This window comes from Lithobates pipiens, unplaced genomic scaffold (assembly GCF_037356315.1).
Source record: "Lithobates pipiens isolate NorthernLeopardFrog02 unplaced genomic scaffold, aLitPip1_a1.2 Scaffold_8, whole genome shotgun sequence".
NCBI classification, from domain to species: domain Eukaryota; kingdom Metazoa; phylum Chordata; class Amphibia; order Anura; family Ranidae; genus Lithobates; species Lithobates pipiens.
The window spans coordinates 613,887,476-613,906,460 of NW_027507903.1; the positions used below are offsets into that span (position 1 = coordinate 613,887,476).

At 43.7% G+C, this 18,985-nt stretch overlaps 1 protein-coding gene and 1 pseudogene across 1 annotated transcript in view; both read right to left on the bottom strand.

The window, feature by feature from the left end:
- The window catches only part of LOC143961391 (protein mono-ADP-ribosyltransferase TIPARP-like), a 31,623-nt gene extending 12,905 nt beyond the window's left edge, over positions 1 to 18,718 (bottom strand). The window contains 4 exon segments of the mRNA XM_077470659.1: positions 6,403 to 6,590; positions 9,732 to 9,802; positions 9,805 to 9,902; positions 17,954 to 18,718. Of these exon segments, the coding sequence (XP_077326785.1) occupies positions 6,403 to 6,590; positions 9,732 to 9,802; positions 9,805 to 9,902; positions 17,954 to 18,366 (770 nt within the window). The 5' untranslated portion in view covers positions 18,367 to 18,718.
- LOC143964637 (U2 spliceosomal RNA) lies at positions 13,192 to 13,282 on the bottom strand (annotated as a pseudogene).
- Positions 18,719 to 18,985: the final 267 nt, after the last annotated feature.

The window sequence follows — 18,985 nt, forward strand, 5'->3', positions numbered from 1 at the left end:
CTGAAGCTGATGTAACCGAATAATTTTTTTTGAAATGTCACATCCCTTCAAGACTGCCTATGCTGATGTTAAATGACTGTCCTGTTATTTTTTGTTATCCTCTTCCTCCTCAATGATCCTGCTGATATCTTGGAAGAACACTTTTGGTTCTGGGTGATGCCACCAGTCCAATTTTTCAGCCCCTGTTTAACAAGGGCATGTAATTAAAATTTTTGATGCAATGCTATGCAGCAGGACTCATTCCTGCACTCCAACTAGAGTATATGGGAGAGGTTGCAGTTTTATGGCACCAGCACCAGTGCCTAAGGCCCAATTGTTCAGCCCTTGTTTATCAGGGGCATGTAATACAATTTTTGATGCAATGCTTTGCAGCAGGGCTTATTCCTGCACTCCAACTAGAGTATATGGGAGAGGTTGCAGTGTCGTGGCACCAGCGCCTAAAGCCCAATTTTTCTGACCCTATTTCACAGGGGCATATAATTACAATTCTTGGTATAATATTTCACAGCAGGGCCCGTTCCTGCGCCCCCACCGAGAGTAACTGTGAGGACTTATAGTGTTGTGGCACCAACACCGCAACCACCAAAGGCCCAATTTTTCTACCACTGTTCAACAATGGCATGTAATTACAATTCTTGATATAATCGTTCACAGCAGGGCGCTCCAGCGCCCACCAAGAGTCACTTTGAGGGCTTACAGTGTTGTTGCAACACCAACACCTTAGGCCCCCATTTCTGCAGAGCATATAGGGCAGGCCCCTACTTTCAAACATCCAACTTACAAATGTCTCCTACTTGCAAACGTATGATGAGGGCTTACCACCCTCTCAGTACACAGTACAACATTTTAATCCCCATACTCCCAATAGGCCACAGAGGGGGAGAGGTAATCATCGGGGGAAAAGAGGTGGAAGGGGGTCCAATCGAGGACGTCCCTTCAACCGCGACGATTACCATCTTAGAGATTACAATGAGACATCATATTACTCTCCGTCACCTAGACGTGCCCCCCCGAATTCGTATTATGTGGGGTCTCAAAATCATAATGTAGCTCCAATTTCTACATATAACAGGTTTTCTCCACTAAGAGATCAGAGAGACAATGAAATTAGAAACAATGCCTATACACCATCCACATACAATCCACCCAATAGTAATTTTAGAAATCAGGATTTTTGCGAGGATCCATATACCAAAAAAAGAGGCCAGGATCTAAGAGAGGGTGCAGAGGGGGGAAACGACTACAACGGAGGAAAAAGAAGGCGAGTTTGATAGGAAAGGGTGTTTTCAATCTAAGTAAAAAAACTTTTTCTCAAGCAGAGTTATCTGTATTGGATAAGGGATTAAAATATGCACCCCCCAAACGTCTTAATAAATTTAACACCTTCATAGATGTACACAAATTTATTAGGAAAATTAATGTTCAAAGATATCTGACAACCAATCCATTTAGAACAGGGTATACAGTAGCCACGTTTGGCACTGTACATTCAGGATTATCTAACCCGTCTTTATTTGTACCCCCTGTACCTATAGCTCCGGCGGTAAAAAATTTTAAGGACCTTGTACTCGGTGACCTGGAGAAACTTCCTATTAAACATGTGAATAGGTCCACCCTCTCACAGGCCGGTTTTAATTCTTTGTGTGAACAAAAGGAGGTAGTCGTGCGCCCTGCTGACAAAGGGGGTGGGATTGTTATTCTGGACAAAGAACAGTATAAGGCTGAAATGTGCAGGATACTAGAAGAACCGGGGACATATAAATTACTCCCTAACAATCCCACAAGTCTTTACAAAAGACAACTTAAGAGCCTTGTCGAGAAGGGATATGACTCGAAAATTTTGAATAAGAAAGAAAAATCGTTTTTGATCCCTATTGCTCCAAGAATTCCCACTATATATTATCTGCCAAAGATTCATAAAGATGCGATTAACCCCCCCGGCAGGCCTATAGTGAGTGGTATCAATTCTATCACCTCACGTATAGGTCGATATATAGATTTTGACCTGCAACCTTTATTGAAAAAAACTCCTTCGTATCTTAAGGATACAGGAGCGACAATTAGGAAATTGGCAAATATAACTCCCCAGGATGAATGCATTATCGCCACAGCAGATGTGGCTTCTTTATATACTTGCATTCCACATAGAAGGGGTATAGAAGCTGTCCGCTATTTTTTGGATCAAGAAGATTCTCTAGCGTCATTTCAACGTGACTACCTTATTGAACTGCTCGAGTTTGCAACCGAGCATAATTATTTTTGGTTTAATGGGAATTACTACTCACAGCAGAGAGGTGTAGCAATGGGGGCCAAATTTGCCCCCAGTCTTGCCAATTTATTTATGGCAAAGTGGGAGGAGGATGTCGTCTATGCCCACCATAACCCTTCGTTGGCTTTATGGGCAAGATACATAGACGACATCCTCCTCCTATGGAATGGCACACCTGAATCGCTAAGAGAATTTTTTGATATTTTGAACCACAATGATAGGGGTATTTTATTATCATTAGAGATGAGTACCTCTAAGATCAACTTTTTGGATCTAGAAATTGAAATAGTAAACAATAAATTTGTGTTCAAAACACATTTCAAGGAAACAGATCGGAACAGCTTCATTCCCCTAGATAGCTGCCACCACAGAGCGTGGCTTAATTCCGTTCCACGAAGCCAGTTTCTACGTCTTCGGAGGAACTGTACAGATCTAGAGACATTCAGAATACAAGCTAAAAACCTTAGGCAGAAATTTGAAGATAAGGGGTATGATAGAGCAATTTTGGATAGGGAAATATGTAAAGCTGCGGAAATCAATAGAGAGGACCTCATTGCTGAGAAAACACAAAATGTACCTGATGATACTTATAGATGGTCTATGTTAACAACGTTTTCATCACAGCATAGACAGATCAAGTCTATTATAAACAAACATTGGAGTATACTAAAAAGTGATTCTGTGTTGGGCCCCAAGCTACCCGAACAAGCCAAGATACTTTTCAGGGGAGTTCCATCCCTACAGAATAGTATAGCCCCCAATATCCTAGATCCACCTAATCATCCATCCTTTTTCCACAACATGACGGGTTTCTACCCTTGTAAAAAGTGCAGTGTATGTAGATACAATACCTTGGGGAGACGTAAGGCCACTGAATTTACTTCTACAACCACTAATAAGACACACAGTATTAAGCCCTTTTGCACCTGTGATACCAAGTATGTGGTATATTTAATCACCTGCCCATGTGGCAAGCAATATGTAGGAAGGACAATCAGGACATTTGCAATCAGGGTAGGCGAACATATATCTCTTATCAAAAGTAAAGATTCAAAACACACTGTCCCTAGACACTATAAGCAGTGTCACAACAGTGATCCTACAGGAACAGAGTTTTTGATTATTGATAAGTATACGCCACCCTGGAGGGGGGGTGCCATGACCAGGGGCGTATCCAAGTTAGAGACGTATTGGATATACACTATCAAGTCCTACTCCCCGTTTGGTCTAAACGTGGAGTGGGACATCAATGCATTCATCGACCATGGTTGATGCATGGCGTTGGGTCCCACTCCCCGTTTGGTTTGGACTTGGTGTGCAATATGGATGCATTCATTGATGATAGTTGAGGTTTGTCCATCTCTTTTATCTATATCTTTATTTTATTTTATTTTTCTCCTCCTTTTTTGGTATATACGGTAGAAATATGTGGGGAAAATGTACTTTGTGCGTACTCGTAGATGGTTAAAGGTGACTTGGGTTTGGTCCACCTAATATGTCAGCACATATTACTTTCGGTCTCCTTTTGATTAGGCCATTATATCAATAGAGCGCCATATTTGAGCATATATATATACACCTCAAAACTTATGACTATATTTAATTTTACTAGTTTTTATATATTTTTAACTTTTTTTCAATTTTTAAAATTCGATTAAAAAACCCCTTTTTTGCGTAGGCCATCGTTTATATAAGAGTGTTACGATGTAATAATCGCCTATCCGATTGGATTCGGTCATATTTTTCTATTCATTTTTCCGGTAATACCTTTAGGTAGATTTTAACAACTTCTTTGGGTAAAATTACTGGAAAAAACATTTTCTTCGAAATTTGCCTTCTTAATTTACTTTTCCTGTGAAATATGGCTATACAAGCTAATATGCGATTATAGGCACTGTGTTCCTATTGGATGCAGCGTCCGAATGTTTAATGTTTTTCATTTATATATATTTTTTATCTATTTTTTACCAATTTTTCCTACTAGATATATCCCTCAGCTCAGAGTATATACTCTATATTTTCCCTATTTAATATATATAAGAGATTTGTTTTTGCACCGATCTGTATATCACCTTAGAGATGGCGTTTTTTTACACGTCTATTTATGTTTTGAGTACGGGGACACGGAAGTGACGTTATGGCGCCGGGATGTTGACCCATGTTCGCACTCCATTGGATAAGGTTGGTGCGTTCCAGGCTGACCACTTCCGTTCGTGAGATACGCGGGGGGGTCACGTTTATTTTACTTCCGCTGAGGTTAAAAGATCGGCTGAACATTTCAGTGTTTATGCCTGCGTTCCATTTGGACGTTGCTGGCGTACGTTAGGACGTTCGCTTTTGTTGTTTAGATACACGGAAGCGATTCGTCCAATATACATAAGAGTATGGGACGTACCAGTTGTTTGACTAGACCCTTCACATTATTAAAAAGAGGCGTGAAACGCACGCCGGCTGCCATGTTGGATACCGGAAGTGATGTGTGGTGACACTGATGGAGGAAATCCAGGCCTGATTGGGGGTCTGGCTATATAAACTGGAGGGCTGCCTTGAAGTTGTACCCCAGATGATGTCTGCTTAAGACGAAACGCGTCGGGACTTCACTGCAGCCTGAGATTTTATTGAAAAAGCGCTTATGTTCTTTGTACACGTGAGTTTGATAATTTTTTATTAAATTACTTGAAACGAAAAATGGAGTTACACTATTGTGGTCCCTGCTTTCTTCCTCTATATCTATCCCATTACCTATGATGATTTATGTGGATGGAGACACACCGCAGAGGAAATAGCCACACTTGAAAGTCTTCCAGAAAAGGACAACACCCCAAAAATAGCCTATGTATATCTACAAGCATATATGATCCTCCAAATATAATTTTGAGTAGGATCTATTAAATCTGGTAAGCCCCCATTTTATGTGGTGGAGGGTTCACGCGGTGATTGTGTGATCATTCCTTGGAGAAGGTGTAGGACTATTTTTCACTTCATCGTATCACACACAGAAAATCTGAAAATTTGGAGAACTCTTCACTTGTTTCCATGCTGTTTTTCCATTTTTGGATATATTTTTTCATATATTTGTTTGGACATTCTAGCTTTACATACTTAGCAATGAGTGTTTAAATGTTTTTTTTTTTTTTTTTTATTTTTTTTTTGCACAGTCCAATACATATATTGATTACATTGGTCACATTGTAATGTGGTAAAAACAAATAAGCGCTACACTGTTTTTTACAAAATCCTACTTGCAAACGGAAGGAGACAACAGGAAGTGAGATGAAAAAAGGCGGACGGCCAAAAACATTATACAGGGATGATAACCCGTCCCTATGGACGGGTTAAAAAAAGCTTAAAAATAGATTTTTTGACTGGAGCTACACTTTAAAAATGTACCAGTTCAAAATTACAAACAGATTCTACTTAACACAACAAACCTACACAGTCCCTGTCTTGTTTGCAACGCCTGTATACTGCTGTTCTGAGTATATAGGGCCTGGGAGCCCCACCCCTTTCTTTTTTTTTATTTGGGTACGGGGTTCCCCTTAATATCCGTACAAGACCCAAAGGGGCTGGTAATTGGCAGGGGGGCTACCCATGCCATTTTTCTCAATGATTTTCATCTGTATTGCCGGAACCAGATATTACATTAAAACCGCAAGCAGTTTTAAATTATTTTTTTACGCTAAATGTCATTTTGTGAAATAAACATGGGAAACATATGGCACTTCACAGGCATACTATAGACACCCCCCAGGCATGACATTTAAAGGAATATTTCACTTTTTTTTCACTTTAATCGTCATTAAAATCAGTGCTCCTGAAAAAACAGCCGTTTAAAAAAAATTTAGGCATTGACCCATTTCCCCTGGGGCAGGAGCCAGGTCTGCAAACACTTTTTAGGACAATATTTTGCATATTAGCCATTAAAATTAGCACTTTTTATTTTGAACGTTTGAGTCCCATAGACTTCAATGGGGTTCTAAAGTTCGCACAAAAGTTCTGGTGCGAACCGAACCGGGAGGGTGTTTGGCTCATCCCTAGCTGGCAATGCTATTGAGAATTTAATATTTCTCTTTGTTGTTCATCACCACTATATACTTTAGTGAAGTCTGCTACATCATGTGTGATCCTCTTACCGCAGCTTATGACCGATTACGATGGGAGATTGGAACACTGGCCGTTTTCTCATCCTCCTCTTGGTTTTGGTATCCATGTTAGTTTGCACCATGTTGACCAGGTGAAGGGAATAAACAAACTGGGCGTTTTTGCAAAAGACCTCTTCTTGATGCTCCCGGAGGCCTTCTTCTATGCATTTCACAAACTCCTGCATGGAAACAGTGAAAAAAAAAAAAAACGCTCAACCAAATCCCAGTAATTTTTTTATGTTCACGATATTTAAATGAGCTTTTCATTCTTTTATTTAATATAATCTTTTAATAATATTTTTAATTTTCACAGTTGCACTTCTTATTTAACGATTTGCTGTACCAAAATGTAAGCATTAAACATTAGCCGCCTTAACCAGTTGTAGACGTCTGAAGCTGGGCATTTAAGTTTGTTGTGATGCCCAAGGCCAGTAGCAGGGTCTTTTGATTAGTGCTGACATCATCAGTAGCCCATCCTGTGTCCTCCCCATTGTTGAAAGTTGTCTGTAAGTTGGAGACAAGTTGGTCATGGTTCTAGGAGTGCTGATGGAGCACATTCTAGAACAATGCAGCATTGTATATACACTAGATTACCAAAAGTATTGTGACGCCTGCCTTTACACAAACATGAACTTTAATGGTATTCCAGTCTTAGTCCATAGGGTTCAATATTGAGTTGGCCCACCCTTTACAGCTATAACAGCTTCAACTCTTCTGGGAAGGCTGCCCACAAGGTTTTGCTTTGTGCACTGGTCCAAAACATTTGGTGGAGTGGGGGGATTATGGTGTGGGGTTGTTTTTTCAGGAGTTGGGCTTGACCCCTTAGTTCCAGTGAAAGGAACTCTTAAGACGTCAGCATACCAAGACATTTTTGGACAATTTCATGCTCCCAACCTTGTGGTAACAGTTTGGGGACGGCCCCTTCCTGTTCAAACATGACTGCGCACCAGTGCACAAAGCAAGGTTCATAAAGACATGGATGAGCGGGTTTGGAGTGGTGAAACTTGACTGGCCTGCACAGAGTCCTAACCTCAACCCGATAGAACATCTTTGGGATGAATTAGAGTGGAGACTGCGAGCCAGGCCTTCTTGTCCACATCAGTGCCTGACTTCACAAATGCGGTTCTGGAAGAATGGTCAAACATTCCCATAGATACTCCTAAACCTTGTGGAAAGCCTTCCCAGAAGAGTTGAAGCTGTTTTAGCTGCAAAGTGTGGGCCAACTCAATATTGAACCCTACGGACTAAGACTGGGATGCCATTAAAGTTCATGTGTATGTGTAAAGGCAAGTGTCTCAATATTTCTGACACTGGCTACTAATCTTTAGTGGGGCCATCAGCTTTTAAACGCATTCACAGCACAGAAACATCAGCCACCTTTTGGCGTTTGGACATTAAAGCCGGCCCCTTTTCTGCTGCACATATGTGTTACACAGGCAGCAACAGGGTAAACTTGGAAACTCATTAATAGAAGGTTTCAAAAATCGTGGGCCTTTAATTGGGCTGTAATGCCAGAGGCCGTTAGCAGGGGCTTCTGATCATGCAGGACTGTTATTGGCTGAAGAGTGGTGATGTCATCGGGAGCCTATTGCTACCAGCTTCCCATCATCAAAAGTTAACTGTGAGTTAAAGGTGACAGCTTGGCCCCAGTTCTGGGGGTGCCGATGGAGTACATCTTAGAACAATACAGCGATGCATATGAAGCCGGGTAAAGCCCCGTCCTGGGAAGAGGGAGAGATAGTGGCATGGGAGCATGTGAGGGCTAACTGATCACCAATGGAGTAGGCGTTAACATTTTCAACAATACAGGAGGGGGGGGGGGGGTTAACACCTTTTTCTGCCATGACCACCAATATGGGGGTGGTTGTTAACACCTATACTGCCATGACCACCAATACAGAGATGGGAGGTGGGGTTAACACTTTCACTGCCATGGCCACCAATACTGGGAAGGGATGGAGGGGTTAACACTTTAATTGCCATGACTGCCATAATAGAGGATGGGGAGTGGTAACACTGTCACTGGCATGCCCATCAAAATGGGGGGGTTAACTTACCCTGCCAGGACCACCAAAGTACAGGTGGTAAAATATTACTGTCTTGAACATGAATACAGGGAGGATGGGAGAGGGGGGTTAACACTTTCACTGTCACGACCACCAATACGGGGGGGGGTTAACATTTTGACCGCCATGACCAAAAATATAGGGGGAATGGGAGAGTTAACTGCCATGACCACCAGTGTGGGGGAGGCTTAACTTTCACTGCCATTGACTATCAATTTAGGGTGAGTGTGGTTAAATTTCACTGTCACTGACCACCAATGCAGGATAGGGATGAGGGGTGTACCTTTCACTGCCACTGACAACCAATGTGTGGTCATTTTATTAGTACTGACACCAATGCTGGGGGTTATTATTACTGTATCCACTGACATCAGTGCTGGGGGTTATTATTACTGTATCCACTGACATCGGTGCTGGGGGTTATTATTACTGTATCCACTGACATCGGTGCTGGGGGTTATTATTACTGTATCCACTGACATCAGTGCTGGGGGTTATTATTACTGTATCCACTGACATCAGTTCTGAGTGTTATTATTACTGTATCCACTGACATCAGTGCTGAGTGTTATTATTACTGTATCCACTGACATCAGTGCTGAGGGTTATTATTAGTGTATCCACTGACATCAGTGCTGGGGGTTATTATTACTGTATCCACTGACATCAGTGCTGGGGGTTATTATTACTGTATCCACTGACATCAGTGCTGGGGGTTATTATTACTGTATCCACTGACATCAGTGCTGGGGGTTATTATTACTGTATCCACTGACATCAGTGCTGGGGGTTAACAAAAATGTTATACTCACCTGCTCTTTGTAATGGTTTTTGCACAGAGCAGCCCCAATCCTCCTCTTCTCGTGTCCCCCGCAGGCGCTCCTGGCCCCTCCTTGTTACCGAGTGGCCCCATAGCAAGCTGCTTGCTATGGGAGCACTCATGTGTGCAGCTCACTATAGAACGGGCTCTGGGAGTCCATAAGACACACAAAGAGCGTCCCCACTCCCTTCTCACTGGCCACAATTGACAGTAGCAAAAGCCAATGGCACCCACTGCTGTGTCTCAGCCAATTAGGAGGAAGAGATCCAGGAGAGAAATTGCTCTTGTGTACATTCCTGGATAGAGATGGGTCTCAGGTAAGTATTGGGGGAGTCTGGGGTTGATGCTACACACAGAAGGTATATAGAATGCATGTAGGTAAAAAAACATTCAGCCTTTACAACCATTTTTAACCATTTTCCAGTCTCCCTTACCGGACTATATTCCACCCATTTGTTCTCTCCTTCTTCATAGTAATATTTGTAGTTAGTGTGGAACTCGGTGTGGGACAGGCTGAGGTAGAGAGACGTCGGATACGATCAAACGCTTGGCTGTTTTGGATGGACATGGTGGTGACGTCACTTAGAATTGGCATTTCAAACCCACTGCTAGGAGAAAGAAGATCAGCGTGAGATTGACAAGAGAGCAGACAAAAATTAAATCAAAGTAAAAAGTAGATGTGATCCCAATCGTATAATCATATAAAAGCTATAAAACTGAAATTTAATCTGCTTCTTTTTTGCCTTCCGTGCTTTCATTCCCCTCCCTCAATGAGCAAATTTTTTATTTTTTTTATTTTAGGCCTGTGTCCTTGTGCATCATCCCAACAAGGACACAGGCCGCAATAAAAAAATTTTTTTTAGTTTATCTTCTATGCCCCTATTGAATGACCCTCACTTTCTGTCCCACTGATGGTGGTCAATAAGTCAGGAAGTGAAGGTAAATCTCCCCAGTAGATATACACAAACAGCATTAAAAAGAAATTGCAAGCAGTCTGGCCTCTATCATAGGAGGATGTAGCCAGGGCCGGTGCTTCCACGAGACCCTAGGTGCTGCCTAGGGTGCCCGGACACTGGTGTTCCTACTCTCTACTCTCTGCAGCAAGCAACTAATTCTCTGCATCAGCAGGCAGCCGCCGCTCCATTCACACATAGTGTCAGAGGCGCAGCGGAGGACTGTGTCTGGGTCCCGACTCCTAAATGAATGGAAGCCAGCAAACATTCATTGATGGGTGTTGGTGAGGCTGCATTGATGGGCGCTGGCGAGACTGCATTTGATGGGCACTGGTGAGGCTGCATTTGATGAACACTGTTGAGGCTGCATTGAGGGGCGCTGGTAGGCTGCATTTGATGTGTGTTGGTGAGGCTGCATTTGATGGAAACTGGTGAGGCTGCATTGAGGGGCGCTGGCAGGCTGCATTAAGGGGTGCTGGTGAGGCTGCATTTTATGGACACTGGTGATGCTGAATTGAGGGGCGCTGGTAGGCTGCATTTGATGTGTGCTGGTGAGGCTGCATTTGATGGACACTGGTGAGACTGCATTGAGGAACGCTGGTAGGCTGCATTTGATGGACACTGGTGAGGCTGAATTGAGGGGTGCTGGTGAGGCTGCATTTGATGGGCACTGGTGAGGCTGAATTTGATGTGCACTTCATTAAAAAGGTGGGGTATACATGGGCAGGTCAAAGAGAGTGGAGTCAGGGGTGGAGCCAGTGGGGGGGGGGGGCAGCAAAATTAGGTTTTCGATTAGGGTGCCAAAAATTCTTGCACCAGCCCTGGATGTAGCTCACGGAAAGGGAGAACAGGGCGCTAACAATATGCTGGGCTGGAAGGGTTAAGTGGCCACGCCTTTGTTCCCTATTAATTGTAGTCCCCTCCCACCAGATGACATCTGTGGAATACAAATACGCCCCCCCAAGCCTTTAGCCTGGGCTGGTAGTAAAAATATAGCAGCGGGAAAGGGAAGGGGGTAATTGTCCATTCCTACAGGAAAAAAATGAGGGGTTATTTCAATATGAGTGACTCAAAAGATAAGGCAGCAGCAAAGAGGGCTTCCACAGAGGAGACTGAGAAGTACGGTAGAGGTCGTCTATGGAAGAGGCCACAAGCACAAACTAATGCAAGAGCCAAGTGGTTTTTCCACCACCACACAAAACGTCCAGGTGGTTGCCCTAAAGGCAGTACAAAGAAAGGCAGCAATGAGACCTCAAATAGTAAGAAATCTAAAAGTGGGAAAACCAGTGGTATAAACGAAATTGCTAAGAAACAAGGAGAGGAGGATGAGGAGGAAGAAAAAGAGGGGGCACAGCAGAGTTATCAGAAGACCAGAGACCTCAATAATAAGGCAAAAGCCTACTATGTGAATATGAATAGTGTAACAATACAAACGATTCTATTGTATCTCCAACCAAATGGAAAAAATAAACCAAAATGCATAAACAAATAATGTAAAAAACCCTTAAAGCGGGAGTCCGCCGGGAGTTCCGCCGTTTTTTTTTTTTTTTTAAAAGCCAGCAGCTACAAATACTGCAGCTGCTGACTTTTAAAATAGTGACACTTACCCACCCAGCACGCCCGCGATGTCAGCACCCGAAGCCGATCTCTCAATCGTCTCTCGGGTGCTGCCGCCGCCATCTTGGGTATGGGAATCAGGAAGTGGTCATTTCCCGGTTCCCTACTGCGCATGCGCGAGTCGCGCTGCGCAATAAGGATGGTCCCCGCTGTCTCTGGGATCCATGTGTTTCCCAGCAGGCAGCGGGGGACTTTCGGAAAGGGGCGTAGATTCTGCGGAAAGGGGCGTACCTTCTGCAAAATTTACGCTGGAAGTGGGTGCAGATTTTTTTTTTCTATTGAAAAAGCCCATGGCGTGCAAACACACCCAAAAAACTTCTACCCGGTGCATAAAAAAAGTGCACACACATAAAGAGTGACACACTAAAAAGTGCAGACGGGTGTCTGATGTCCTCCAAAAGAAGGACCATACCCTGATCCCCCGGAGCGTTAGGCTCCAGACAGGGACTGAGGTACCAGACTCAACATGTGGGCCCCGGACAAAACCGGAAGCCCTCCTTTCCCCGGGAGGACTGCCGAAACAGAACCTCCTAGGTACTTGGTACTGTGGGGGCTTCGCCGAAGGAAGACCCCCCCTCATGGAGATTGGACCAAGCCAAAAGGCCTATGTCCGCTCTCCCAGAGACTTTCAGGATTGGTCCGAGGACCGACACCCTACTCATCAAACGTGCAGTGACAAACAGTGACAATACATACAATCAAAAAAAAAGTGAGGAAAGGGATAGTGAAGGAGTGAGTGAAAAAGGTGGCCATTGTGTAATACAATGACCGGCCCTCCGGCCAGGAATCAAAAATTCCTCTGGTCCTAGCCAAAAGGCCGGGCCCTAGAGGCAGGTGTAAAAAAGCGTGTATCTGGTGACGTGACCTAGGTGCCTAAATCAAAGTGCAGGACGCACAGTGAAAGAAGGCACCCCTGGACTGCCACTCCAGGGGCACATCACCATGGGCTTTCTCACAGAAGCGTCCCTGGCCCCCAACCCAGACCACAACAGCCCCCACCCTAGTCAGGAAGATATGGAGATCCAGGAGCTTAGTGAGACCCGGATACTTCAGGTCGCACATCACTCCCCCTAATTATATTCGGGACGTACTGGCCGCTCCCCCCCCCCCCCTCTAGAGGGGAACAAACGTTCCAATCCCGAAAGACTGACCCGAGCTAAAGCTGCCACAATCCAGGCCAAAAGGCCAGGGTCCCCTCCCCTGGCTTCGACCAAGCGGTTCTCCGTCCCCATCAGAAGGCTTCCCTTTCGGCTACGAACCGCTCCAGGTCACCTTTACACCAGCAGGCTTTGCATAGCAACCGCCAACCCTGCTCCACCTCGCCGTAGAGACAGGGACGGAAGCAAGCGCCACCTCCCGGTAACTGATAAGAACAGATACTACACTTGATCTTAGCCAAAAGGCCGAGAAGTGGGTGCAGATAATGTATCCAGCCTTTTATACCTGAAAATGGTGATCCAGACGATCAATAAAGTATTCCTTTGGAGTGGGGGACAATCACATACCTAGATGCTCATTGTGACCCTCTGTATTGGGGGGGTCATTAATTTCTGGTAAGAAGTGAATTCAGACATATGGATTGAATATTGTTCATCTATGGAGGATTTTGTGTAATCTATTACAGCAGGACTTTTTTTCTATTCATCAATTTTTCTGTTTATCAATTTTTTTATAGAGACTTTTTTGTGTTTCACGGGGTGTTTTCCCAATTGAATTAATTAAAACACGCTGTTTGTATCACTCTTCACTTAGGTGGTCTCCTGCCCACTTAAGGGTAGGATAGAAAGAATTTTACATTATTTGTTTATGCATTTTGGTTTATTTTTTCCATTTGGTTGGAGATACAATAGAATCGTTTGTATTGTTACACTATTCATATTCACATAGTAGGCTTTTGCCTTGTTATATAGTGCACTTTAGCGCAGCTTATTTTCTTTTTTATGCAACACTGTACCCAAATCGATCTTATCATTTTGTTCACACAGATAGAGCTTTCTTTTGTGGAAATTTGATCACTGTTTTATTCTTTTATCATATAAAGGAAAAAAGACCAAAGATCTTGAAAAAAAAAAAGGATATTTTCTACATTCTGTTATAAAACATATCCAATAAAATAAAAACATCTAATTTATTTATACATTAAGGCAAAAATGTATTCTGTTACATGTTTTTGGTAAAAAAAAAAAAAAATCACAATAAGTGTATACTGCAGGGGTGGCCAACCCGTGGCTCTCGAGCCGCATGCGGCTCTTTGCCCATTTCCATGTGGCTCTTAGACCCCATTCACACCTGAGCGTTTTGTAGCTTGAAGCCTGAAGCTACAAAACGCTGGAGGGGAAAAAATGTATTCTCAATGGAGATGGTTCACATCTCCACTCCATGTCGCCTGAAGCCAAACGCCTGACGCTCAGACAAGTTCCGTACCCTTTTTTGTCGCTCGAATTGAGCAGATTTGGGCGTTTTTCTTCTTTTAACATTGACCTTTTGCCCTGCACAAAAAACGAATCGCGGTAAAAAACGCAGCAAAATCGCGTGATTTTCTGCTTGAAAACGCTACGCTCTGTGTGTGCTGCATGCTTTCTGTGATGTTTTTTTGAAGAATTTACTGCTAGTTCAGGCTAGAAGACCCATTAACTGTTTATTGTTATCCTGACCAGTTCACTGTTTGTAAAGCCGCGTACACACGGGCGGACTGTATGGCCTACTTAGTCCTTCATACAATCCGACGGACAGTCCGTCATACTTTCGAATGAACGGACTTGACCACACACGGATGCACAAACAGTCCGTCGAAAGCTTGTGCGATGACGTGTACAGCACGTACGACGGGACTAGAAATAGGAAGTCCAATACACAGCAATGCACCCTTCCGCCGTGTAAATCCTTTCTGAGCATGCGCCATTCTTAGTCCGTCGAACTAGCCTACTGACGAGTGGATTGTCCGCTGAAACCAAAGTATGACGGACAGAATTTCGAAAAATCCGAAATACTTAGTACGCCAGACTGCACGCTGAAAAAGTCCGCTGAAGCCCACACACGAGCGGACTGTCCGCTGAAATGTGTTTCGACGGACTAAGTAGGCCATACAGTCCGCCCGTGTGTACGCGGCATAAGACAATTTGTATTTTGGAAATTAGATGAGCTGCTGTCTTCTGTCACATGGATGTACTTTCAAAGGAAGATTACTGACTTGATGAAAATGACTGGCCTGTGGTCTTTGTAGTGTTAAAACAGTGTGTGACATTTACAATAAATCCAGCTGAGCAAAAGTATGTTTGTATGAGGAAGGGATGGGGTGATGTTCATGTGTGCCCATGCGTATGATGTGGCTCTCTGCGGTAACTCGGTAAAAAATGTGGCTCTTGGTCTTTGTCTGGTTGGCCACCCCTGGTATACTGTATTGTCAAAAATATTGGGATGCCTGCCTTTACACGCATATGAACTTTAATGGCGTCCGTAGGGTTCAAAATTGAGTTGGCCCACCCTTTGCAGCTATAACAGTTTCAACTCTTCTGGGAAGGCTGTCCACAAGGTTTAGGAGTGTGTCTATGGGAATGTTTGGCCATTCTTCCAGAAGCGTATTTTTGAGTTCAGACACTAATGTGGACAAGAAGGCCTGGCTCGCAGTCTCCTCTCTAATTCATCCCAAAGGTGTTCTATCAGGTTGAAGTTAGGACTCTGTGCAGGCCAGTCAAGTTGCTCCACCCCAAACTCGCTCATCCATGTCTTTATGGACTTTGCTTTGTGCACTGGTGCGCAGTCATGTTGAAACAGGAAGGGGCCATCCCCAAACCGTTCCCACAAAGTTGGGAGCATGAAATAGTCCAAAATGGCTTGGTATGCTGACATACTTTAAGAGTTCCCTTCACTGGAACAAAGGGGCCAAGGCCAACCCTTGAAAAACAACCCCAACCCATAATCCCCCCCTCCACCAAATGTATGTTAGAAATCATGGGGCTCCACAATTTCTAACAGCAGACCTGGTGCCTGTACCTGCTGCCTACTCGCAGTATATTTACTGTGTGTGGTCGGAAGGTAGTTAAACTGAATTGGCAAGGACAGTCTCAAATGCATGATGTGTTATGCCCATTAGTCTGTGTTTGTGTTTCTTGTTTTTAAATTGTAGTCATCTCAACGGTTTAAGGCTGGGTTCACACTGATCCAACATGGACAAGCGCCCTCCTCCTGGACAATACCAGGTCACATGCCCTCAACATTGTTGGGTGCCAAAAATGTGTCAATAATAAATAAAACCAGTACACAAGGTCCTTTATTAAAGTAGCTCCAATGTGTCTCTCCCTCCGATTAATTATCCTTCCAGTTCTTCTCTCTCCGGTGATGTCTTCATCCTCCAGGTCTTCTCACTGCACTGATGTCTTCTTCCTCTGATTCTTCCCCCAGTTCTTTCTTGCTGCACTGATGTCTTCTTCCATTGGTTCTTCCTCCTGGTTCTTCTCTCTCCGCTGTCTTCTTCCTCTGCGGTTCTTCCTCCAGTTCTTCTCCCAACACTAGCTCCCGCTGTAGTGTTAGCTCCGCCGAGGAAGAAGACTGCGGAGAGAGAAGCACCAGAGGAAAAAACAGCGGAAGAAGACAGCAGCGCAGCGAGAAGAACTAAAGGATGAAGACATGATCGGAGGGAGAAGACACGTTGGAGTTACTTTAATAAAGGACTTTGTCAAAAACCTGTGTACTGGTTTGATTTATTTCTGACACTTTTTTTTTTGGGGTGAATGAGTAGGGGTACTATGTACCCCATACTCTTTCACATAGGGTGAGAGGGCCGGGATATGGGGGAGCCCTTGTTAAAGGGGCTTTCAGATTCCAATAAGCCACCCGCACGTAGACCCCCACAACCACCACCCAAGGTTGGAAAAGTTTGTATTTAAGGCTGGTGGACTTTAATGGTGCTGTAACAATTACGATACACGTATATAAACAAATATTGTTTTATTGAATTTACATCAACAAATTTAAAACAAACAAATTTAAGAGAGCAGCTCTGTCTATCTAAACAGAAGAGGTGCAACTGAAAGAGGTGGTAATTCCAGTTTACCAAATCTCAATTATGCTGACAAGCTCGACATGTTTTGAGGAAATTCACTGCTTCTTCAGGAACTTTTGTTTGCATAATAATGTATTAAAGGAACAGAGACAGCGTATAATGCAAACGAAAGCTCCTGAAGAAGCGGTGGATTTCCACATAACATGTCGAGCATGTCAGCATAATTGAGATTTGGTCAACCTCACTCAGTCAGCCTCAAATACAAACCTTTCCATTTTGATAGGATGTATGTACTCCCTTTTTACTGCTTATACATTGGCACTGTATCTAAACACCACCCAGGGTTTTTCAGGAAGAGCCCTTGTCCCCATCCACATGGGGACACGGTGCTTTGGGGGTGGGTGTGGTGCGCAAAGCCCCCCTGCCCCAAAGCACCCACCACCCCATGTTGAGGGCATGTGGCCTGGTAGGGTACAGGAAGGTGGGACGCTCGCTCCTCCTCCCCCCCCCCTTTCCTGACCTGCCGGGCTGGATGCTCAGATATGGGTCTAAAATCGATTTTGGTGTGGGCCACACGCAATTTTTTTTTTTTATTTTGGCGTGGGGTTTCCCCTCAAGATCCATACTAGACCCAAAGGGCCTTGTATGGAATTGGAGAGGAGGGGCTGAACAACGTTTTTTTAATTTAATTTTGGCGTGATGTCCCCCTTTAAGATCCTCAGCGCACAAGTCGTTTGCCAAAGTCAGATAAGTTAGGATGATGATCTGACTTCAATGATATTGAATGGGCTGAAGTTGGACCAAAGAAGTGCAGGAATCTTTTTTTAACGTCGGACCGACTTGTGTCAGACCAGTTAAGACGGCTCTCGTAGGGAACCATTCATTTATACACGTCATGTGCTCCCAAAGTCAGAGCGTATGTTGTACCAGTGTAAAGACTATCAGTATTTTAAAAAGGCTTTTGGCACAAACACTTGAGATCTGGATAAGAAAACACTGTACTAGGTTCTTTACGTAGAATTGACAATAAAGTTTGCAGTATTAATGTAAAAATGTATTGCTTTTCTTTGCTTCTCCTACTTACTGGTGGAATCCGGTGACTTGGCACGTAGCTGGGTCACTGTATAGCCTCTCCAGGACCAGTTGAGCTCCTAGGTCAATGTTAAACCAACCCACTGTGGCTTTATACCTCAGCTGCCATACATAGGGCCATGCAGTGTGGTGCTTTGGGCACAACAAACCCTGAAAGCATTGACCAATCAAAAAGTTTGAACATATATCTATGTCATCGTCTAGGTGGATATTGTAGTTATTATAATTTAATGGCACCAGTTCTCCATTATACAGTGTGACCTCACTGGGCAAGTTAACTGCTCTAAAAGTATTCTCAGTGCAAAATTCCAATTTTTCTAAAGCTATTTCTTCTTCTATGGGATCCAGTCCAATGATCTCTTCTGATGATGATATCTTCCTCCTCTTCCCTTTAATTAGATCCATGTCCCATTGAACAGCTGGCGGCCTACTTTGGAACTACTATTTATTCTGAGTTAAATATATAGAGGGTGATGCATCCTCTTGATTGTATATTGATACATATCCAAGAAACTTTTCTGGAAATGTTGTGGTGAGCTAGTTGCATAGAGCGTTTCTTTCTAATGCTCCTAAGTTTGGTGGGGTAGCTCTTTAAGGGCAGAGGGGTTGTCCTTTGGCTCTATCACAATCACTTTTAGCGGATACCATTTATCCAGAAACCTTTGCTAGCAAGCTTGGACACAGTGGATGTGACAATGAGCATCTGGTATGGCTCTTTCCACTTGAGAAGATGAGTTCTTGGGGTTCTGTTTTTTTTTTCCTACCATAACTCAGTCTTCAGGCTGAAGTCCATGCGTCTTTGGATCAGCTGCAGGGTCTTGCTGGGTGAGCTTTGATTTCTGTGAAAAAGAAAAAGACTTTGGTCAATTTGGTAACATAAGTGATTAGTTGGTCTTGGCCTTTTTGTAACAAACATTATTTTCTTCACTAAGGGAATCTTATGAAAAAGGGGACTAATAAGAAAATAGACCTTGTTTAGTGATGGGGAGCAGGGATGGACCAAACACCTCCCGTTCAGTTCGCA